Genomic DNA, 23374 nt, shown 5'->3' with positions numbered 1-23374 from the left:
GAAGCCGGAAGACGAGCGATCGCGAGGCGAGCCGGAAGGTCACGGGCGGCGCTCCCGCCGCCGGAGCAGCGGCCACAGCGCCGCTATAGAGGCCGCAAAAGGTGAGAGGAGCACACGGCCCTCGTTTCCTGCTTTGACCGAGATCGCCCTTGTTGAGGGTGGCGGGAGCGCTGGCCTCGAGGCGAGGCGGGGCGGGGCGGGGCGGGGCGGGACGGGGGTCGCAGTTCCGCCGCCTTTTCCTTTCCAGCAAGCGGAGAGAGCTGTTCTGCGCGGATTAGCTCTCTCTGAACCCAACATGATGACGCGAAAATTCGGGTCCATTATGTTATTATCTGGTTTATTTAGGGCGCGACCCCGCGCACGTTGAGGCAGAAAAAAGGCCCAGAACCCGAGCATGGCCCAGTATGGCTGTCGGGAGGGATGCGGGGAGCCGTCGGGCTTTTTTCTGCCTCAACATGCGCGGGGTCGCGCCCCTGAAGTGTTCCCATCCCGCTCGCCAGGCCACGTCCCAAGGCAGCATGTGCCGAGACGCTCGGGCGCGACGAGCGAAACGAGCCCTCGAGAAACCACCAGATCTCTTCCCGGGCGACGGACCGGCCAGCTCCCTGCGCCGGGAGGACCAGGCGGGAGGCGCTGCAGCGGACCCCGACGCTCGGCGCCGCCCGCGAAGAGCACGTCGGCGGCAGCCCTTCACGCCGCTGATCAGGGAGCCGCTGCAAGTTACTGTCGTATCAAGCTCCTGGTCCCTAACCTGGGATGTAGCGGTCATAGTATAGGGTGCTTGTAAACCCAGTCTGCAAGGTGGAGCTCTTAACAGCGGACTCTGCACCACAGGGCTGCTGTAAGCCGCTGTCTTTCAGCCTTGGCCGCCTGCCTAGCAGAGCGCAATCGTTTAATTACAAAACGGCCCTTGCAAATCTGCATCTTCCAAGCAGAATAAGGGGATGGACCCCGTGCGCGCCAGTCTTCGCTTCCCCTTTATTCTTGGGAAGGGGCAGACATGGCCGCACTCTGCCCCCGAATCACGACGACGATCAATGTCCGGGCCTCCCCATTCCGTGTGAGAAGCCGCCACTGCAACCGGGGGGGGGGGGGCGCGAATGCCGTCGAAGGACATGTCGGTCGAGCAGATTTTGTGTCTTTGAGCCGGAGATGCGACAGCGCCCTTCCGGTGGGGGCGGGGCCCTCGCCTCACGAAGTCGCGTCCTCTCTAGCCGCAGATCTGTCGGCTAGGCGGCAGCGCTCTCCGGTCTCGAGGTGCCGCTTCTTGCGAGGTTTATCCGCCGTACGGAGGCGGGAGGAGCCGCCCCGAGAACTGCGGCCTCGCCGCGCGTGTCCTGTGAGTGCCTCCTCCGCAGCTGCGGGCCCGTCAGGTGGCCTGGGCGAGGCAAGGCGGCGCTCCTTTGCTTTCCGCCTTCCGTGCCCGGCAGCAGCAATACGGGGATTTAACTTCATTTTAACTCCAACGTGCACAGCCTGCCTTTTGGCCTACCAGATCCCCCAGCTGCCACGCTCCGGCCAACCTGAGAGTGATCGTGAGGATTATTCAACTAATGTGGGAGCTGGTTTGGTGGCTGCAGTGGTGGTCCGGGACCTGGGTTCAGATCCCCACTCGGCAACAGAGCTTACCAGGGCTGCTCATTATTTCTCGGCGTGACCTATCATAGGGAAGGTAAAAAGGGAGGGGGCATGTATGCCATGTATCCTGAGCTCTGTGGAGGAAGAGTGGGATAAAGGTGAAATAAACCAAATAGTGTCTGCATGCTGTAAAGCACTACATAAATGGTATGTATTATCACTATGTATTTTCTGGTTGGTTAGCTTTACAGATTTGTCGACTGTGTGCACATCATCCAAGAGTGTGGATGCAGTCCCCTGGGCATTGCTTCATGGTCATCAGTAACATGGGAGATGCACTCAGTGTTTGCCAGCTGTGGCCTGCTGTGTTTGCCTTGCTAAAGGATGGGCCTGTGTGACTTCCCCACTAAAGGGATTTCTTGGTCAGTCATCTCTCTCTCTCTCTCTCTGTCTCTCTCCCCATTCTGTACACATCACAGCTGCGTCTTCTGCTGGCTAGAATGCAAGGAATTCCTCATATTTGGTGTTGTGAAGACCTGATAAATCCACAGTAGGGAACTAGTGCTAATGATGTTATTGTCTAAACTCCACACCATGCACTGGCCTGCCCACTTCTTCACAAAGGCTTCCTACAGGAATCAGCATCTGCAAGTACAGTTTTGCATCCTACAGGCCTTTTCCAGTCATCTCCCAAACCAGGTGTGTCCCATTTACTACAACTTAATTCTTCTGTTCACAGCTCTGAGATTTTTGTAGTGCCAAGGTTTGAAGTACAAGCCTATTGTTTTGAAGCATCTTGCCTTACAGCAGTACAGGAAAATGTGTTTTTTGGAAAAAAACGAAACCTTGTCATGCTCAGGTGTGGCAGCAGAAAGAAGCATTGCCACTGTTTGAACATGTTTAAACTTTCGGGATTCTTGAGGTCTGATTATATGTCCTTAGAATTCTGCAAAGATTGCCTCAGACCTCTAGGCCCCTGTTTATTGACAGAGATCTATCTCAAGCCAACTGGAAATCTTACCAAAGTGAAAAGTATTCATATAACATTTATTTCAGACATTTTCTCTGTTGTATTGTCACGGATCTGCCATAAAAGGTTGGTGACACAGTCCTTAATAAGCTCAAAATGATTACTGAAGAAAATGACTATTTCCCCCCACAAAAAAGCAAAAGCTGTCTTGTCTTGGAGCTGCAAGCCCCACGAAATTAAGCAAGTTGCATAAAAGGTAACTGGGAATCCAGATAATTAAATAAATAATAAGGTACCTAGTACCAGTAGAGCCTCGTGTGGTGCAAATGGTAGGCAGCAGTAATGCAACCGAAACTCTCCCCACGACCTGAGTTCAATGCCAGTGGATGCTGGTTTTCAGGTAGCTGGCTCAGGTTGACTCAGCCCTCCATCCTTCTGAGGTTGGTAAAATGAGTACCCAGCTTGCTGGGGGAAAGGTAGTTAGGACTGGGGAAGGCAATGGCAAACCACTCCGCTATACAGTCCACCGGGAAAACACCGAGGAAAAATGGTGTCCCCCTAGGGGTCAGTAGTGACTGAGTGCTTGCACAAGAGGAACCTTTCTTTTTTCTAACTACTAGGGAAAATACAAAGCGAGTTCACAATGAACTTTAGGTAATTGTTATCAAAATGTAATTGGCAAGGCAGTTTGGATAATATCCAAAGAGAAAATGCTGAATTATACCTCATCAGTAAAGAAGAAAAGGATTATAGGAGAGATGGAAATATATCGAATTCTATTATTCAGGGTCAAAGTAAATTTAAAATTTTCACTTATCAATGAATGAGCAAAAAACGCTGGATTTTCTAGATAGCTAAAAAAAATTAAATTATTAATACATAAAACAATATACAACATGTCATTATAGAACACAATCAATATACATATACAATTATATTAGTTACTCAACAAAAACACCCAGCATAACACCACATATAGACATCTAAGGATGATTTGAATATCAAATAGATTAAAAGTGCAATCCTATGGCTGCTAGACAGCACCTATGTGGCCATAAGATTATTTTTTGGGGGGGAACTGCCTCCCTGCCCCCGGCCCCTCATAAGAGATGCGGTTCGTTCCCAGCTCTGTGCTCGTAGGAGCAGTGCAGAGCAAGGAGGTGTAAAGGGGGCGTTCCTTGGGGTGGGGTGGGGTGGGGTGGGGAGGGGACAGTGGAAGCATTGTTATGACACTTTCTATGTGCTGTTCAGCATCCTCCTCCCCCGCTCCAATCCACTCTGGGTACACAGCCGAAATCAGCCATCTAGCCACTAATGCCGGGTGGCTGGAGCAGAGAGGAGCAGATCCCCTCCATACTCCACCCAGCATGCATTGGGTAGTCGGTCACCTCCGAGTTTGGAGGCAGCAGACTATCCCTGTTGGATGGCACTCTAAATAGCTCATAACACCATGTATAAATGTCTAAGAATGAATTAAATATCAAATACATTAATAGATTAAATAATACATAAGATGAAGTTTTACATATTTTTCAACACCAATGATTTAAAAAGTAGCAAAACAAGAATATTTCTATGCTATGATTATTTTTCCAAAATTCAATAAAAAGTTTCCATTTCTCCATAAATTTGGGAATCTTTTGTCTACCATCTCTCAATCTAACTACCTCACTAATTTTCAGTAATTGTTCAATTTCCCAAACTTTAATAAGTCATTCTTTACATGTGATTGGTTTTGTATTTTTCCAGTTCTTGGCAATAGTCATTTTTGTTGCTGTTAACAAAATAGATCTCATTGGCTGATTAATTTTTGGGACCTCAGATTGAGAAAGCTCTAATAACATTGTTTTAGGGTTTATCTAAAAAAATTATCCACTTAGGTTTAATTGGTAAACGTTGAACAAGAAATCACTTTGCCAAAGGCATATATCAAAATTAATTGTATCTAACTTGAAAAGTGTATGTTTAAGCTTTTGTATGTGTGTTTTTTATCATAAAGGATTCTTTTAGAAGTCCAGATTGTGAACCTAGATTTATGATGTAGCAATTAGTACTGACATATTGGCAGTGAAGTAATATTTTAGAAACAGTTTAAATATTGTCTGATTCAGTAGTCAGACAGCTTCTTTAATATTGAAGCTCCTTGCCTGTGATACTGCCAGACAACTCTACAGAGAAGTGTTGGTCAGCAAAATGGGCTCAGCAATGCTCAATTTTGTAACAACAAGAAATGCTTAGGAAATACAACTTTAGGGTGCAATCCTAGGAAGATAGTCTCCAGCCTCTGAACTCAGAGGGTGGCGACTATCCTGTGCAGGGTGCCTGGGACACAGAGGGGATCGTCTCCTCTGTGTTCTGGCTGCCTTGCATTTTTGGCTAGATGTGCGATTTCATGCATCTAGCCAGGGATGTTGGAGCGAGAGGTGTGGAGGCTGCGTGGTGCATAGGAAGCCTCATAAAGAGGCTTCCGCAGTCTCCTCCCCACTGCCAGGACCTCCCTCTTTTCGCCCTCTCTACTCCATTTGCAAGTGTGGAGAAGCAGGCAGCGCAGAGAGAACCGTGCTGGCAGGTAGGGAAAGGAGAGCTCGGTTCCCAGAAACCGAAAAATCCTATGGCCCTCTAGACAGTGTCTAGTGTCCATAGGATTGTTCTCTTAGTTGCTTTTGAATACTTTACTACTTGTATTTTGACTGGAAATTTATATTTGTATCCATAAAAGAAAGAAATGGTTTCTTGTACTATAATTATTGTTAGTATGAGACCTGGATTGCAAGCTACCAAACAATCCTAGAAGTTTTGTATAGAAGTTTCTGTCTGTTATAGGGATTTAATAGGCAGCCAAAGGCTCCAAAAGTGTTGAACTATAGCTCAAAGTAAAACTGTAACAGTATCAATTATTATCCACAAAGCAGTCCTGCAGTCCCTAGTGTTTTACTTAGGGGAAAGCCATCAATTGATGATAGAGCATATGCTTCAGATGCATACATTTGGTCCCAGGTTCAATCCCTGGAATTTTTGGTTAAAAGGATTTCAGATAGCTAGTCTGGAAAAGGCCTCTGTGCCCAATAGCCATGGAGATCCGCTGTCACATAAACTTGGCTAGATGGACCAAAGGCCTGACTTGGTATAGCAGCTTCATATGTGTGGAGCTGGTTGTCAGCAAAGAGAAAACATACTGTGAAAGCTTGATCATATGCGAGTTAAAGGTACAGAGGCAGCAGATACCAGCCTTGTAGTGTAAGAATGTGGTCCTATCAAAGTTTTCAAATATTTGAACAAATGGGATAAATCTGTTCCAGGATATCGAACACTGTCCAAGCGTGCCCATGCGCCAGCATGACCCACTACTAGTGCAAAAGGGAGCTAGTAGTCATAAAAACATAAATGCTTGTTTCCAGAACAGGGCAGATCAGCAGACCTTGCAGAAGGAAGCTCTGCTGGCTTATCCCGACCCAGAAACAAACATTTCCGCTTGTTTCTGGGGTTGTTTTTGGAACCGCCAGCTTTCTGGTGTGTGAGCGGTAGGTTCTGCTCGCACAACAGATGAAGTAGGAGTGCAGTGGCAGCATTTGATGCTCCCCACAATCTATCGACACGATGGTGACTTAGAATTGAATGCTTCCTACTTCCCATTAAAATCTAGGATGGTTCTAATTATATTTCTATAGTACAATAATGTGCAGATGTTACACAGACATCCTTTGCCCTCTAACCAAGCTTTTAAAGCATCAAATGCAAAGGGTGGTTTGCAAAGGAGCTACTGGCCACATGGGAGATCTAGCCAGTTGAATCGATGTCTTTCAGACCTTTGTATTCTGTGGCAGTAACAGAGACTCAGAGCTCAGTGCTGTCCTTTATCAAATCTGATTTACCATTTCCCAGGTGACTGAAGATGTGGCAAATCACCCCTCACCACAGCTGGGAGCTGCTGCAGGAAACATACTTCTCAAAACTCCCAAGGTAATTCTCCACTTCAGTCACCCATCTGGGTCTTCTGTGTTCCGCTTCCTCTTGTAGAGTCCCCTTCCAGCAGTGCCTGGCTCTGGTATGCCCTTCAGTTGCACAAGCTGCACTGTCATACCTCCAGATGATCCTGCAGTTACCACACAGTGTTCAGCCTCCCCACCCCCCAAGCTTAATATGCTGCTTTTTCAGTTTTGCCCTCTCTTCCAATCACTTCCTATTATTTTCAGCTGTACTTGATTCCGGTCAGGAGCTTTTTTGGCATAGATAAAAATACTTAGTATTAAACAACTGAAGCATCTGGAAGCCCTTCAGCTCTTGGCTGCTGTTACTTTTTTAACTGTGTAGTTGTTAGCAAGTACTTTTTTAAAAAATGTGTTTTCTAAACCCTCACCTTTTCCTCTGCATGGACTCTTAGGGCACCAGGGATTTTAGCCCAAAGCAGATGGGCATCCGTGAAAAAATCTTCACCACCATAATCAGCTGCTTCAGGCGACATGGAGCTGTGACAATAGATACTCCTGTGTTTGAACGGAAGGTGAGGACAAGTCAGTGCTGTTGAAGTACTACTGGCCTCTTTGGCCGACAAGATCCTCTCGCATATAATCTATTTCGGCTGAAGGCTGCAGGTCTGCACAGAGGCTGCTTAATTTCATTGACTTCAATGAAGTTGTGTGCAGGATTGAGATTTGGGCTAAGGAAGGAAATAAACTCTTGTAGTGTTGACACCACTGATCTTCGTGCCACTTAGTTGCAAATAAGTATGTTTAGGATTGGAATATGAGACGTAGCTGCTTTCACTCACCATCTTGGGAGTGGTTCACTTGACTTTGCATTGTAGGACATGGCATTATAGGACATGGTTGGTTGTCTAAACTATCTGCTTGCAGGTTCTCTGGGTGACCTGGATTACATTGACACAAACATCTTTAATGCTGGGCTAAATAGTGCAGAAGCTAGTCAGTTACTAGTTCTGCATGTGTGTTCCTGTGTATGGTAAAAACCAATGTATCCTGGACTCCACTGTCATTATTGCCAGCATCTTTTCTTTCTTTTCTAAATGCATTGCAGATCTCTCCCATACCCCTTTGAGGTGCGGAGATGGTGAAAACATGAAGGAGGCTTTACCCATGATTCTCTATCCTGGCTGACTAAATAGATTGGTCCTAAATAAGGAACTGGGCATTTCCTGCTGAAGGGTTGTTTCCCATTAAGCAGGAGCTTTTCAGAACTAATACAGATACGTACAGTACTCACTAGTATGGGACATGCATCATTTATAGGAAATGGATGTACTGTATGATTGTAACCTCTTTTTCCCTCCTCCATCTCCATACACTATCATTTTATGGTTTAGTTAATTGTGGGGGAAATGGGATATGACCTTGCATTCTGTGAAATCAAAGGGCATGTGCATCCTGACTGAATAGGGGATGCTAACCTGTTTATTTCAGCTACTTGTAGGATTCTTCCTGCTTTCTTTAGCAGCTATACTTAGTTACTGGTTCTCTTTTTTATCCGTCCTAAGGTATGTTGGAAAGGGTCTTCTGAAACAGCCACATGGTTCCCTTCTTATGGAAGAAACAACATGCAGACAAGAATGCAGTACAGACCTCAAGTTCAAGCTAGAGCTTGGTCAGCTTTATTGAGAGAACTTCATTTTGGAGAGCAAAGAGGAAGAGGAAGCAAATGTTATCTACTTCTTAAAGACGCACACATCCCACAGTATTACAGAAGTCAGCTTTCCAAGTTACACGGCCTTCTGCTTTGTTGGTCATAAAATGTTTGAGCCCCTCTAGCTAAAAAGCAGTACAGTTCAAATCAGCAGAGGGAAGAGAAGCTAAGCCCCTTCAACACACTTGCAGAAATCGTCAATGCACTTAGGGGGCGCCATGTGCCTCCCAAAACAACATGAGTTTTGTCTGTTACCAGGAGGCCAACAGTGAAGGGGTGGGATGATCCTTCCCTAGGAGGAAGTTCCAGAATTTGAGTGCCATTGTAGGAAATGCCCTTCCCAGCTGTGCTTCGGAGACTGAGCAAGGCTATTAAGGGAGAGCTTAACAAGTAGGTAGGTGCGTAAGGGAGGAGGTGGACCTTTAGGGACCCCAGGTCATTTAGGGCTTTAAAGGTCAGCACTTCAAATTGGGCCTGGAAACCTACCAGGATCAAGCTGTCAGGATGCACCCTAGCGGCCTCTTTCAGTAGACTCCAATAGCCAACTCAAGACACAGACGAAAGGATTCTTTTCAAGGCTTTAATCCTTTAACAACTTAATGACTCTTTCAGATGCTAATTACCAGCGACTAAGCAAGGAACAGCAGAGTAGCCTATGCTCCGAGTAGGCAGTTGATCCCCGTTTGAAGGAGAGTCACTTGAAGGCCCTGAACTTATGGGCTAGGGAGAGATCCTCCCTCTTTCCCTTGGGTCCACAGGAGGCGGCCGTTGCTTGCGCACCAAACAGGCACTACTCCTCCTTTCCGCGCCCTCCATCGCTCGTCGCTCTTTGCGTCTGCAGCGAGCGTCCAGCAAGCCCCGTTCCCGCACCCTCTCACTGCCAGGATCACTATCTCAGGAATGCCGGCAGGAGGAATCTCTGCCAGCTGCTGTGCCTGTGAGGGATGAGCTGGCTCCTCTCCCACAGATTGTTGATCCTCCTCAGAATCAGAACTGCTCTGGGGTTCTGTCGGCTCAGTTTCCCCCCGACACCAGTGCGGTTACTTCAGAATTGGCATGTGTTCTCTTTGGCCCGGCCCGGCCCGGCCCATGGTCTGGTGGCTATATTCTGCATTTTGAGAACTCTTCAGAGGCTGCTCCATACAATGTGCATTACAGTAATCTAGTCTGGATGTGACTAAAGCATGGATTACTGTAGCTAGGTCATTTTATGTTAATCTAAGTCAGAGTAACTTGCTCAGAAGGAAATATTAGACATCTTTAAATATATAACCCACAATAGTAAACAACCATATATGACAAAATATACTGCATGTTTTTCTTGTTTTCTTTTTCTTCAAGGAACTCTTGTTGGAGAACTATGGGGAGGAGTCAAAACTGGTCTATGACCTGAAAGATCAGGGAGGAGAGCTGCTGTCTCTTCGCTATGACTTAACTGTATCCTACCCAGAGTTCTGTCTCATAGGAAACCCTCTGTTGCAGAGGGTATTACAACTCTGCCTTAGGCAGAACTGTAGAATTAGGATATGCTGACTGCACTCCTCCTGGAGAACTAAGTTCTTGCTGTATCCTTCATACCATAATGCTTTGGAGAATGTGGATAAGAAGGCATTTTTCTCCCTCTCTCACAATACTAGAACCCAATGGGGTCATCCCATGAAGCTGATTGGTGGGAGATTCAGGACAGATAAAAGGAAGGACTTCTTCACATAGTGCATAGTCAAACTATGGAATTCTCTACCACAGGATGCAGTGATGGCCACCAATTTTGGATGGCTTTAAAAGGGGGTTGGACAAATTCCTGGAGGAGAAGGCTATCAATGGCTACTAGTCTTGATGGCTATGTGCTACCTCCAATACCAGAGGCATTGAGCCTAGGTACACCAGTTGCTGGGGATCATGGGTGGGAGGGTGCTGTTCCGCTCATGCCCTGCTTGTGGGTCCCTGGTCAACAGCTGGTTGGCCACTGTGTGAACAGAATGCTGGACTAGATCGACCCTTGGTCTGATCCAGCAGGGCTGTTCTTAAGTTCTTATGATTGACAACTATGGTGTGCTTTGCCCTTGCAGCAATAGCTGAGATCTCGTGGGGACATGTTGCTCCACATTTCATTTGTTAGGGAAATTCATACACCAGGGTCACAGCATACTACCTCCACTGTTGTGATGCTGCAGCTCTGAAATGTCCTCCCTAGAGAGACTCACCTTGCTCTGACCTTACTGTGTTTTATGTTTTTACCATTTTTCTTTCTGACCCGCTGGTCCTTTAGAAATATTTAGTATTTTAGTCTGCTGCTGTTAATTTTAAAAGGAGTGATTTTTAGGGGGGGGGGGTGTTGGTGTGTTCGTGTTATCCTCTAAACCTCATCGTAGGCATATAGAAGCATGGAAGGACAATTCATAAATTTTGTAATCAATAAATAAGAATGCAAAGTCTGGAGCTTCTGTTTTTCAGACAAAAGGAAGATACTCTGGGGGTGTTCGGACAATCATGCGGGGGGAAAGAAGCTATTGTAGTTTCTCCCCACTCCCCCTGCATGTGCACCCATTGTTTACATAATTACCTGCACTGCAGCATGGATTGGCGTGTCGTTCAAACCCAGCGTGCAGAGTGGTGGAGGTGGCTTCGTACCAACCTTACAACCCCTACTGCAAGGCGTGGGTTGTAGGGTGGTACAAAGTCTCTCCTGTTGCACCATGTGCCAGGTTTGGATGACACACCAACCCGCGCTGCAGTGTGGGTAATTACGTAAACGACAGGTGGATGACGTGTGTGGGCAGGGGGCAGAAGCCAAGACGGCTTCCTTTCCCCCCATGATTGTCTGAACCTGGTCTCTGTCTCTGGGTGAGTTCACATGTCATGCTAAGCCACCCTGAGAATAAGCCATGGTGGTTGGCTTGTCTATTACTCCCAAGAGACAATCGCCCGCTTGGTGGCTTGCCATGGCTTGTTTCTCCCTCAATCCTCCAGGCTGCTGCCGACATATATCCCAGGCGCCTTTGTGGCAGAAATCATTGTTTCCTTGACCCCTGTGTCAGCATCCTTTCTGCAGTTAGTCCACTGGGGTTGCTGGCTTGAGGGAAACTCCCCCACCCCCCTCCAGCATCAAATCGCCAAAGGGATTTAAGTTTCTGAGCGCTTATTAACCTGGGGACGCATTTGCAATCTTAAAAAAAAATATATTTTAGGCGTCTTGTACAAGTGTGCAGGACCGCATGGCCACCTGTCTGCTATTGAGCCCAGTATAGCCATATCCCTCTCTTGTCAATATCTCTGTTAATTTCATCCTCCAATTCAAGCCTTCCCTTGTTGGTGAATACCTTTTTTAAAAAATCTACTTGACATTCTACTGAAGTAATAACACCTGCCCCTAAAGCTCCTTCTCTCCTGCAGCAACCAGATGCTTTCAGCTCTCCCCCCACCCTCCATGCTTGTCACTTCCCTCCATTGGTCTCCATTGCTAGCTGTCAGATGTACATGAGGCTTACAGAGCAGTGTGTGGGATCACTAAACCTACACAAATTTCAAGGCAGGGCAAGGACTGTGTGGGTAAACATGCACAGAGGGGAAAACTGTGCAAATTTCAAAGCAGAGCAGTAAAATGGGGAAATTACACAAAATTCCTAGCAGTGGAGGTTCAGTTCTGTGCACTTGCACAGGATTGGCTTTTTTTTTTTTTAATTGCAATCACATTTGAGACACTCTCCAGGGTCCTTATTTCAAGATTCCTTTGAAAAATTTAAAAAATCCAGCCTGAGGTGGAGGCTGCTGCAAAGGGACGAGGGAGAATGGTGGCAGCACTAGCAAGATCATGAGGAGCAGCAGGGGCTTTTGCCACTCTTGCTGGGCGGCTCTCTGCTGTTCCCAATGACCCATTGATTGTATCCCATGATAAAATCACCCTGTTGGGTTCAGATGTCACAACAAGCCACCCTAAACAACCCTACTACAAGCCATGGGTTCTCAGGGTGGCTTGTTTGCGAAAAGGAAGCCACAATGGAAAAAATGCTCCGGGTTTGGAAGTCATGCTAAGCCACCCTGCAATTCCCCATGATAACAACCCACCATGGCTTAGTGTGACATGCAAACCAGGTCTTTTTCTCTAGACTGCTTCTACTTTGATCTCACTGAAATTCATATGGAACAGCAGATGTGATGAAGTTTAGAATTCTTAAGGCACTAGAAGTGAGGATGTGGGGGATCTTATCTGTAATATAACATAAATTATACACTGTTGTGTATTTGTCAGAAAGATTCTTGCATAGCCTTTCAGACAACATGGTTGCAATTGCTTCTAAACATTTACTTGGCATCAGCGGTGCATTGAACTCAGCTATTCATGAAGTAGAATTATCATAATAGCAGCCTTCAGAACATTGACAAAAGAGGATTGTCATCCGTTTCTGAGCTACAGACAATTTTTCTTAACAAAGAGTTTCCAGGTGCCCTTTGCACGTTATTTGGCTATGAATAAAATTACCAATTTTAAGCGTTACCACATTGCCAAAGTCTACAGGCGTGACAGCCCAGTGATGGCAAGGGGACGCTTCAGAGAGTTCTGCCAGTGTGTGAGTATTTGCAAACTGCTAATTTCCTGTGAGAGGAGAGAGAGTGAGAGAGCTGTGCCCTTAGAATCTCAGACTGGAGCAGGTGGGGAGCAGAGAGGTCTGTCTGAAATGCAAGGAAGTGGGGTGTTCTGTGGGACGGTATAAGTTTTACCTTCCTTCACACTTCAAGACAATAGGAATTGTTTGTTTAGTATTTCCACTGTTACAATTACTCCATCTAGGTTGTGCTTTTGGGATTTTGATGGCTGCCTTCTGTGCTTCAGGATTTCGATATTGCCGGCCAATATGATCCCATGATTCCTGATGCAGAGTGTCTGAAGGTCATGCATGAGGTTCTAAGTGCCCTGAAGTTTGGAGATTTCCTTATCAAAGTAAGATAGCTTTCTGCTATTCCTAGGAGGGCCAGAATGGACCCTGCCTGTGAAAAATAGAAATGGAATGAAAACAAGATGGAAAAATGGGTGCTGAAGTGAGTGCATTTAGTTTGGATCCTTTACTTGATTTTTACTGAGTGTTTCTTCTTTTTCCCCAGATCAATGACAGACGTATTTTGAATGGGATCTTTACAGTATGTGGTGTTCCCAAAACAAAGTTTGAAACCGCTTGCTCCACCCTTGACAAACTGGACAAGGTAAGCAGTTAAAGAATCTTCAGTCCAATCTGTCTCTCTTGGACTACATCTTAGCATAAGCCAGCTATGATCTCATAGAGCAGGCATGGGGAACCTTCAAGCCCAACAGCTTCTTACAAGCCATGCCCAGTGCTCAACACTAGAGAAAGATCAGAGAGAAGAGCGGGGTTTCTCTGCTCGTTCCCTTTTTCCATGCAAAGAGAGGCACGGAGTGATTCTCTCTGCATGGAGAAAGGAGTCCAGTGACATCTGGGGTGGGTCTTTGGGGGAGGGGAGGGGAGGGGGCTCTTGATATTATCTGACCTCAGGGGTTGTCCCAGAAGGCAGTCGAGCCCCCAGAGCCAGAAGAGTTCTCCACCATTATCACTAAAGTAGAATAATAATTATACTTGGGCCCTATCAGATTGACATTCCGCATGCCTTTACCACATCCATATTGACAAAACTACCAGTTTAAATGGTCTTCTGCTAGAGTATATTTTAGCAAAGGGATCTGGCCATGAGCCAGAAAATAAATTGTTTTGGCCAAGAATATGCTGAGCTAACACTCCCATCTCCTCTATAGATGACATGGGAAGGAGTGAAAAATGAGATGATCAAAGAGAAGGGGGTTTGTCCTGAGGCTGTAGATCATGTTGGCGAATATGTTCAGCTCCATGGTGAGTTTCAATGCAGGCACCATATAGAGGGTCAGTACTTAAGCCCTAGACCAAGACAGCCAGACTGGCTGTTTGTTTCCATGTAAACCAAGTGCCCTACTCATTTTTCATATGCTCCCAGCATTCTATTCCAGCCCAAATTTGTTCAAAACTCAAGCAGTGCTGAGAGAATTGGAAACCTTTCTGACAGGACAAGGAATAGTCACTGTGAGCTGGATTGAGGTGGATGGAACAAGTACTTTGGAAACTGGGCCAGTGCAAATGTATCTTCCATCCTGAATACGTCTTTTCTACAGGGGGTCTGTGTCTGATTGATAAGCTGCTCCAGGATCCAAAGCTGTCCCAGAGTAAGCTGGCCATGGAAGGGCTGGAGGACATGAAACTGCTATTTGAATACCTTACTCTGTTTGGCATCATGGATCAGGTGAGTTTGGATACTACCTTAAGCCTGTCTGTGTGGCCCGGGCTGATCTATTTTTTGCCTGCTAATAGGATTCCTGGCCTGTTTCACAGATCTCCTTGGACCTGAGTCTGGCTCGTGGTCTAGATTACTATACTGGAGTGATCTTTGAAGCTGTCTTGCTGCACCAACAAGATGGTCACCTAAAGGAATCTCTCAGTGTGGGCAGTGTGGCTGGTGGTGGACGCTATGATGGACTTGTAGCACAATTTGATCCAAAAGGGAGAAAGGTACCCTGTGTAGGAATCAGCATTGGTGTTGAAAGGATCTTCTCCATCATAGAGCAGAATACTGAGGTAAGGTGGTGGTGGTGGTATAATATTTATTTATATCCCGCCTTTTTCCCAATAATGGGACACAAGGCAGCTTAACATTAAAACTAGTACAATTAAAACCTATAAAAAGTATAAACAGAAGTATACAAAAGTTAGAAATATAATTAAATCATCAATATTATTAAAATGGTATAAAATATCAAAACGTTAAAAGACAACAAGAAGTATAGTATCCATTCATCATATTCTTACAGGTCCAGACTAGCTATCCCCAAAGGCCTGCTGGAACAAAAAAGTTTTTACATGCCTGCGAACGCCTATCAAGGAGGGTGCCACTCTCATCTCCTTGGGAAGAGAGTTCCAGAGCCTTGGGGCAGCCACCGAGAAGGCCCTCTCCCACGTTCCCACCAGATGTGCCCATGATGGTGGCAAGACGGCAAGAAGGGCCTCCCCTGAAGATCTCAGGGCACGAGTAGGCTCATAGGGGAGAGTATGGTCTTTCAGACAGCCTGGACCTGAGCTGTATAGGGCTTTATAGGACATGACCAGCACTTTGAATTGAGTCCAGAAACAGACTGGGAGCCAGTGAAGCTGTTTTAACAGGGGAGTTATATGCTCCCTGTAGCCAGCCCCAGTCAGGAGTCTGGCAGCAGCTCTTTGAGCCAGCTGAAGTTTCCAAACCCTCTTCAGAGGCAGCACCACGTAGAGCGCGTTACAGTAATCCAAACGGGGCATGTGTTACTGTGGCCAAGTCAGAAATCTCAAGGAACGGGCACAGCTGGCTCACTAGCTTTCACTGTGCAAATGCACTCCTGGCCACCGCTGAAACCTGGGCATCCAGGCTCAGGGCTGAATCCAGAAGTACACCCAAGCTGCGAACCTGTGTCTACAGGGGGAGCGTGACCCCATCCAGCACAAGCTGAATCCCTATTCCCTGATCTACCTTTTGACTGACCAAGTGCACCTCTGTCTTGTCTGGATTAAGCTTCAATTTGTTTGCCCCCATCCAGTCCATTACTGCCGACAGACACCGGTTCAGCACCCCAACAGCTTCCTTGGAATTAGATGGAAAGGAAAAGTAGAGTTGGGTGTCATCAGCATACTGGTGACACCGAACCCCCAAACTCCGGACAACCTCTCCCAGTGGTTTCATGTATATGTTAAATAGCATGGGGGACAAAACAGAACCCTGAGGGACTCCACAAGCCAACAGCCAGGGAGTCGAACAGAAGTTCCCCAGCATCACCTTCTGGGTCCACCCCTTCAAAAAGGAATGGAGCCACTGTAAAACAGTGCCTCCAAGTCCCATCCCAGTGAGGCGGCCCAGAAGGATACTATGGTCAATGGTATCAAAAGTCGCTGAGATGTCCAGCAGAACCAGCAGCAACACACGCCCCCTGTCTAGTTCCTGGCATAGGTCATCCACCAAGGCAACCAAAGCTGTTTCTGTCCCATAATAAGGTCTAAAGCCAGATTGAAATGGATCAAGGTAATCTGTCTCATCCAGGAATCTCTGGAGTTGGGAGGCCACCATGTGCTCCAATACCTTGCCCAGAAATGGAATATTGGAGACTGGCCGATAATTATCCAATATGGTGGTGTTCAGGGAGGGCTTTTTTAACAAAGGTCTCACCACCGCCTCCTTCAGGCAGGCTAGAATTCCACCTTGCCTAAGGGAGGCATTAACCACTCCACTTACCCACTTGGCTAGTCCACCTCTGGCTGCTTTTATGAGATCTAGAACACACGTGGTGGCTCTCACCTCTCCCAGGATCCTGTCCACATCCTCAGGCTGTACAAATTCAAAAGTATCCAACAACACTGGACAAGCAGGGGCCACAGTTACGTCACTGAGTCTGTATCAACTATAGCATCCAAGTCAGAGCAGATCCAAGCGATTTTGTCTGCAAAGTGCTGAGCAAATTGTTCACAGCAGGCTGTCGAGAGGTTTAAATTATCCTCTTGTGGGCTAGTGTATAAAAGACCCCTTACCACTCAAAACATCTCCACTGGATGGCTCTTTGCAGACGCAATAGTGGCAAAGAAAAATATTTTCTTTGCTGCCTGTATTGCCACAGAGTAGGCCTTCAAATAGGCTCTAGCCTGTGTTCGATTGGATTCACTCCAAAGTCGCTCTAGTCATCTTCTCCCTCATTTCATCACCACCAGCTCCCTCGAAAATCAGGGTGCTGGTGCGGCTCCATTTCGTGAGAGAGGACACTCAGGAGCAATTGTGTCCATGGCCCTGGTCATTTCTCCATTTCAGAGATTGGCCAGGGCTTTGACAGAATCACCTGCCAAGGCAACAGGAAAATCCCCAAGAGCCGTCAGTAAACTATTTGGGTCCATAAACCTCCTGGGGCAGACCATCTTAATCGGCCCTCCACCCCTGTAGAGGTTCCAAGTGCCAGCGAGTCTAAACCCCACCATGACAATGGAACTATAGAGTGTTCCTCCAGTCTCAGATCACTATCACCCCATCCAGCACAGAAAAAGAGGTCCAGAGTGTGCCCAGCAGCATGGGTGGGGTCAGATACCTTTTGGGACAGACTCATTGTTCTCATGGCGGACATGAAATCCTGCGCCAGGGCAGCCTCAGTATGGATGCTGAAATCCCCCAGCACAACAAGCTGAGGGGTCTCCAGCACCAATCCCGAGACTACCCTGGCTAGCTCAGGAAGGGAGACTGTTGAGCAGCAGGGTGGACGGTACACCAACAGAATCCCTATTCTGTCCCAGGCACCCACCTTCAAATACACACACTCGAACCCAGCAGACTGTGGGATAGGGCACCTGGTCAGGGGGATCAAATCCTGGTAGACCACTGCCACTCCACCTCCCTGCCCCCCAGATCTTGCCTGCTGCTGGACAGAGAACCCTGGAGGGCATTGCTGAGAGAGGTTAACCCCTCAGCTTCCTCCAACTAGGTCTCTGTAATGCAGGCTAGGTCAGTGTGCTCATCCAGGATCAAGTCCTGGATAGCAGTTGTTTAACCATTCACTGACCTGGCATGCAGCAGCAGCAGCAGCTTCAACCCAGGGGGTCTGTTGCCAGGGCCATCCAGGTTATTTGAGTTGGGGGACAATTTAGGGACAGTCAACACCCTGTTGTCACACACCCTGCCTTTAGAGTGTGACTGTCTCCCCCTCCGTATCTCCCTCTGCCCTGTAGAACCATAATGGCCATTCCCTGGCTCCCAACACCTCCCCACTTCTTTAAGAAACACATGTCTAGTGCAGGCAGTCCTGCAGGCTACACTGAGGCAAAGAGTCCCCCTCGCCCTTGTGTTCCCCCGAAGCGGCCCCCCCTTTGGTGTTGCCCCCTTCGGCAGCGACACCCGCCAGCAGCGGTCCCATCCCCACCAGGGCCTGGGCTTTATGCCCCAGCTCCCACAGGTGTTGCAGCTGGGACTGGGGTGGGGCTTGGCTGGACCTGGGTCTGCAGGGAGGCAGAGTAGAAGTCCCCCAGGTGGAGGTAGAGCTCCAGCAAGGCAGCAGCAGCAGCACTGGAAATGGGAGGGGTGATCTATATAATGTAGGACTTCTAGGTAAGTCAACAATTTGCTTGTAGTCATATGCCATCCAAAATAGTGAGGAGCTAATAGTCCCTCTGCTTTGCCTATAAGCCATGAAGATTAATTGAATGAATTGTTTAAACCAATCATTTGATCAGTTATGTCTCTCAGCACTCTTCTTTATGGAAGCTTCATTGAACACACATGGGAGCTGTTTATCACCAGTAAGGTGGGGTGGCGGAAGGGATGGTCTATGAAAATGAGCCTCCAGCTGCAAGCCAGCACAATCTGTCAGGCATGGAATGGCACCATAATTGTGGAATTTTATTCTAGAGAGGCCTACCAAAGTCTGACTTTGAACCATCTTAAGAGATAAGTGAATTTGACGTAATGACCTGGTTCACACATAACGACATCAGTTTAAAAACCTATCAGTTGTCCTGCACTTCTGCTTTTACTCAGCAACCCATGATTGGCTGCTGCTGAGCATAATGTCCAACCCCAGATTTCTTTTTTTTTAATTATGCTCTTGTGATCAACTTTTTAATTCTGTTTTTATTGTATTATTACATGAACTTCATGAGTTGCTGGTGTGTGTGTATGCAAATTGCCTGTGCTTTGCTCGTTTAGCTGCCTTCTGTCAGCAGAGGTTAAGAACATAAGCAGAGCCTTACTGGATCAGCATTATGTTTCCCACAGTGGCCAGTCAGATGCTTCTAGGAAGCCCACAAGCAGGACATGCAGGCAACAACGCCCTCCTCTCGTGTTCACTGTGAACTGGTGTTGAGAGACAAGTTGCCTCTGCAAGAGAAGAAGCAATCTGGGAATTCCATCCACAGCACTAATGTTCTATAACTCACCCTGAGGGGCTGTGTTTCAATTCTTATACTAATTGCCACTGACCAAGGTGGAAGCCGAAACATTTGGGAGAAATTAAAGAAAATATATTTATCCCTGTTTTGCAAACTGCTTTACTTCTCTCACATGCTTGCTAGGGATAATCACCTGAAAAACATTACTTACAACTCCAAGCTTGCCTAATACTGTATTTGCAATTGGCATACATTTACTTATACTAAAAAAGTATGAAAATCCGTATCACTGTCTACAATGTCCTTTTTGAGGTGAAGTGACCAGTACACAGTATTCCAAGTGTGGTCACATCATAGATTTGTATGAGTGCGTTGCGATATTGGTGGTTTTATTTTCAGTTCCTTTCCTAATGATCTACACCAGCCTTCCCCAACCTGGCACCCAGCCAACATGGCCAGTGGTCAGGAATGCTGGGAATTGTAGTCCAAAATATCTGGAGGGCACCATGTTATGGAAGGCTGATCTACTGGGGGGGAGGGTAGTGACTTCTGGTGTTGGTTTAAGTAGGTAATGGCTGGGCAACGCTCTGAAGAGACCTTATTTATTTATTTATTTATTTATACCCTGCCTTTTTTCCTCTTGCAAGGAACCCAAGGCGGCTTACATTGTCCTCCTCCTCCTCCATTTTATCCTCACAACAACAACCCTGTGAGGTGGGTTGGGCTGAGTGTGTGTGATTGGCCCAAAGTCACCCAGTGAGCTTCCATGGCCGAGTGGGGACTAGAACCCGGATCTCCCAGCTCCCAGTCCAACACTCTTGCCAAAAAATTCTTTTTGAAAGAATTTATGTATTCTTTCAAAAATGCAAGCATGTAAACACCCCAGCATTGCACAGCCATTTACCTACTTAAACCAATACCAAAAGCTTTGCCAAATTCTTATTCCTGTATAAAAAATTTATTTAGGTAACATGTGAGAGAATGGCTGCATCTTTTAAATGAAGACAAAGCAATACTGAACAATTGCCTACCTGTATCTCTCACCTCTGTAATGTAGTCCAGTATTTTTTTCCCTGCCTCACTCTGCCCTGCCCAATATTACAGTTGTAGTACTGAGGTTGAGAGATGGGAGCTGGTGGCTTGCCTCAGGCCACCCAATTGAGTTCATAGTTAGTATAAGGTTTGGCCCTGGTGATTTGGCTCATGCTTTTAATTACTATGGTGCACTAGTTTTCTATGTACTGATAGAAAGCCTTTAGCTTTCCATGTACTGATGTTGCTATAATTGTGTTTGTTTTTAGGCGTACCATTTTGTTTTGTTTTTTAATTATCAATGCTGTTACCTAGCAGTGGTATACCTAATAACATTTTGGAATGTAGATGGAAATAGATGGCGAAAATTAGCGATAAAATTAAACTTTGCTGAAAAAATGCAGAAAAAAATCCCAAAGTAACAGTAATGGAATACCTTTATTAGGACCAACTGAGTGATTTCAGAGAAGTAAACAAGCTTTTGTCAAAACTCTTCATCACACTGGATGATAAGCAAAAAACCAAACCAACAAACCAAAAAGTGTGGAGGGAGAGAAATGGCTGCTGCTGAGCATGATGGAAAAGGCCTAGTCTGACGATTGACCAAACTACCTGCAATGCTTGTCTACTTCACAAGATGTAGTTGTCCAAGTAGTAGTTCACAGAATTCAAGGAAGATGACTTTCTTTCACCTGTTGATGGGATTTTGCCTATGGGGGCATCAACATGCCCTCTGGCCACTAGGTAACACTATTAAATTTGGCTTCTTTTGGTTTTATAACTAGAGCATCACCTAAAATCAGTCTCCAGCTCACTAATATAAAGACTACATTGCTTCTCTTTACTTTTCCTCTTTGCCATACAAGGGACCTGTGTGTTCCAAGTAATGCTAGAATCTAGTAACTGTTAGTGCTTATATTTTCAAAGGGGAAAAAAACGTGTTTGTCTCTTGAGCCTTCAGTGCAACCTGAAATCTTTTTGCACCATGCACAGACTAACAGTTAACCTAATCAAAGTCACTTAACATCTTCCCCATTACACTTTACAGTCTGCAGAATAGGGCTTTCTGTTTTGCCCAGCACCATTTTCTCTCCCCTGCCCTCAGTTTTTCTTTTTGCTTAACATCCAGCCTGATTAAGATTTCTTTAATAAACTCAAAAACCCTTCCTCACTTTTAAAATGACCTCTTCATTGGTCTTAACAACTTTCAGAATTAACAGGTGAATGCTTTTATTAAAGGCACCGTAATGCATAATTCTAAAACCATAATAAATAAATTACACGTTATATAATTGAAGAAGCACTTCAGGGATGAAGTCTCCCACTTAACCACCCTGGGAACTTGTTCAGTGAGGTTCAGTACCAAGGATGGGTGGGCCTGACACCAGGTGAGTGAGTGTTGTTCAGTACAAGCAGGAAGAAATTGAGCCTGTCTAGGGGAAAGATCTGATGCTGTAAGTTCCTTCCAGCCAGCAATGAAAGGCTTTTCTTGTTGCTGTGAAAGGGAGCACCACATTTGCTGCTAGAAGGTAGGAGAAGCAAGCATTTTACTTACCCACCAGCAGGTGGCTGAGCTTGCTTTTTCTCTCTAGACTTAAGTAGGAGGCAAGCTAGAGACCATCAGGACAAACTGGCTTAGAAACAATGGGAGAAATGGACATATGAACACAATCCATGTTTACTCAGCAGTAAGTCTCACTATGTTTGATGGGACTTACTCCCAGGTAAATGTGCATAGGCTTGCAGTCCAAGTCACCGTGTGTTTGCAGACTTGTGTTTAAGAATACCCAGACTCAAGAAAGTGTGTGGAATTGTCTCAAGGAGGAGTCAACAAATTAAGTGCATACGGAATATCTTTTTTCCGAGCGTGATTGAGCCCAGTTAAGTTGGGGCTTGGTTGGTAAATATTGTAGTAACTTCCAGTTGCTTTAGTGTATTTTTTTTCCCTCTGCTCTGAAATGTCCAAGGGGAAGATCTGCACAACAGAGACACAAGTACTGGTGGCAGCTGCTCAGAAGAACTTTCTTCCTTGGAGAATGAAGCTCATCTCTGAACTGTGGGATGCAGGAATCAAGGTACCTCTGAGAAGTCAAAGTTACACTGTTGTATTCCTAGAAGCTAGTATTTTTTGAGCCCAAAGCACAAGGAAGTGGGAGAGTCTTCAGAGAAAGAAGCAGCTCACTAGACCCTTCATCTTGTTTCGTGAAACTGAGGGACAGAATTGGGCTCTAACTTGGTGGAAAGTCTGTCTTGAGGTCAGTCTGTATGATAGTGTTGATACTTCCAAATAATTCCCAGGGCAGTTCACTCACTACTACAACCTACACACAGCGTGAATGTTGACTTTTTGTTTGCTGTGAATGTCTTACAGGCAGAGATGTTTTATAAGAAAAACCCCAAGCTGCTGAACCAATTGCAATACTGTGAAGTAACAGGAATTCCACTTGTTGTCATCATAGGACAACAGGAGCTGAATGATGGAGTTGTGAAACTTCGGGATGTTGCTACCAGGAAAGAGGTTGGTGTTTTAAGAGTCCACTGGAAGCCATTGATCTGAAATAATATTTCCCTGGAGCTCTTTGGACATAATTGACATCAGATAAATGTTTATAGGTTGAATTTCCTTCAGTAGAAGACTCCTTATTTTGGCTAATTGTACTGATCCAGTGTTCCACATCTGCTTTTCAGATCGATGTTCCTAAGGAGAATCTCATAGAGGAGATCAAGAGTAGGCTGGAGGAATAGTCTCTTTGGTTTCATTTTTTTTTTAAATGTGGCAGATTTGTACAGCCTTTACGGAATGTTACCAGCCTGTGAAGCCACAGGGTTATTCAGCTTTTTTCTTTTTAAAAAATAAAGTTTGTTTCCTTTTCTGTTGGAATGTTACCAGCCTAAGTCACTTGGGGTTATTCAGTACTGGGTGTTTTTTTTTAATTACTTCATTTTCTATTAGTACAAACAGCAGCTCTGAGGAAACTGGACTTGTGGGCAATGTGCTTCCCATCTTTTCCACTGTGGCTGAGCGTGAAACCTTAGGAAGTACTGGCCTTTCAAAAGCATGTTAGTTTTGCTGCTTGTCATGATAGACAGTGTCCTCCATGCTTATACAGCTAACCTAAGACACAATCCTGTGCATGTTTAGACCGAAAAAACCTCCTACAACTCCCAGCATGCCCCAGCCAGCTATGCTGCCTGGGGCATGCTGGGAGTTTTAGAACTTTTCTGTCTATACAGGCAT

At 46.0% G+C, this 23374-nt stretch overlaps 1 protein-coding gene across 14 annotated transcripts; it reads left to right on the top strand.

Moving 5' to 3' along the window:
• LOC146347543 (histidine--tRNA ligase, cytoplasmic-like) lies at positions 1-23022 on the top strand. Of its 14 annotated transcripts, none has more exons than XR_014790325.1 (15): positions 1213-1785; positions 2058-2277; positions 6431-6508; positions 6930-7049; positions 9527-9622; positions 12628-12753; positions 13017-13124; positions 13286-13384; positions 13950-14043; positions 14340-14467; positions 14557-14799; positions 15033-15250; positions 22104-22211; positions 22596-22654; positions 22825-23022. XR_014790325.1 is itself a non-coding variant. In XM_084850906.1 (14 exons), the coding sequence occupies exons 2-14, from the start codon at positions 2146-2148 to the stop codon at positions 22879-22881; spliced, it is 1536 nt and encodes a 511-aa protein (XP_084707032.1). In that variant the 5' UTR covers positions 1-101; positions 2058-2145; the 3' UTR covers positions 22882-23022. The 14 variants fall into 14 exon arrangements, 6 of the variants coding, with proteins under 6 accessions (XP_084707032.1, XP_084707031.1, XP_084707034.1 ...); XR_014790324.1 differs by having other exon boundaries at positions 22508-22654; XR_014790327.1 differs by having other exon boundaries at positions 15033-16267.
• The last annotated feature ends 352 nt before the right edge of the window (positions 23023-23374 follow it).

The sequence above is a fragment of the Heloderma suspectum genome, chromosome 4, assembly GCF_057233095.1.
Source record: "Heloderma suspectum isolate Gila_16-S chromosome 4, 16-S_ref, whole genome shotgun sequence".
In the NCBI taxonomy this organism is placed as follows: Eukaryota; Metazoa; Chordata; class Lepidosauria; order Squamata; family Helodermatidae; genus Heloderma; species Heloderma suspectum.
Note: the sequence above shows the minus strand (reverse complement) of the source record. Positions and strands in the feature narration are given on the sequence as shown.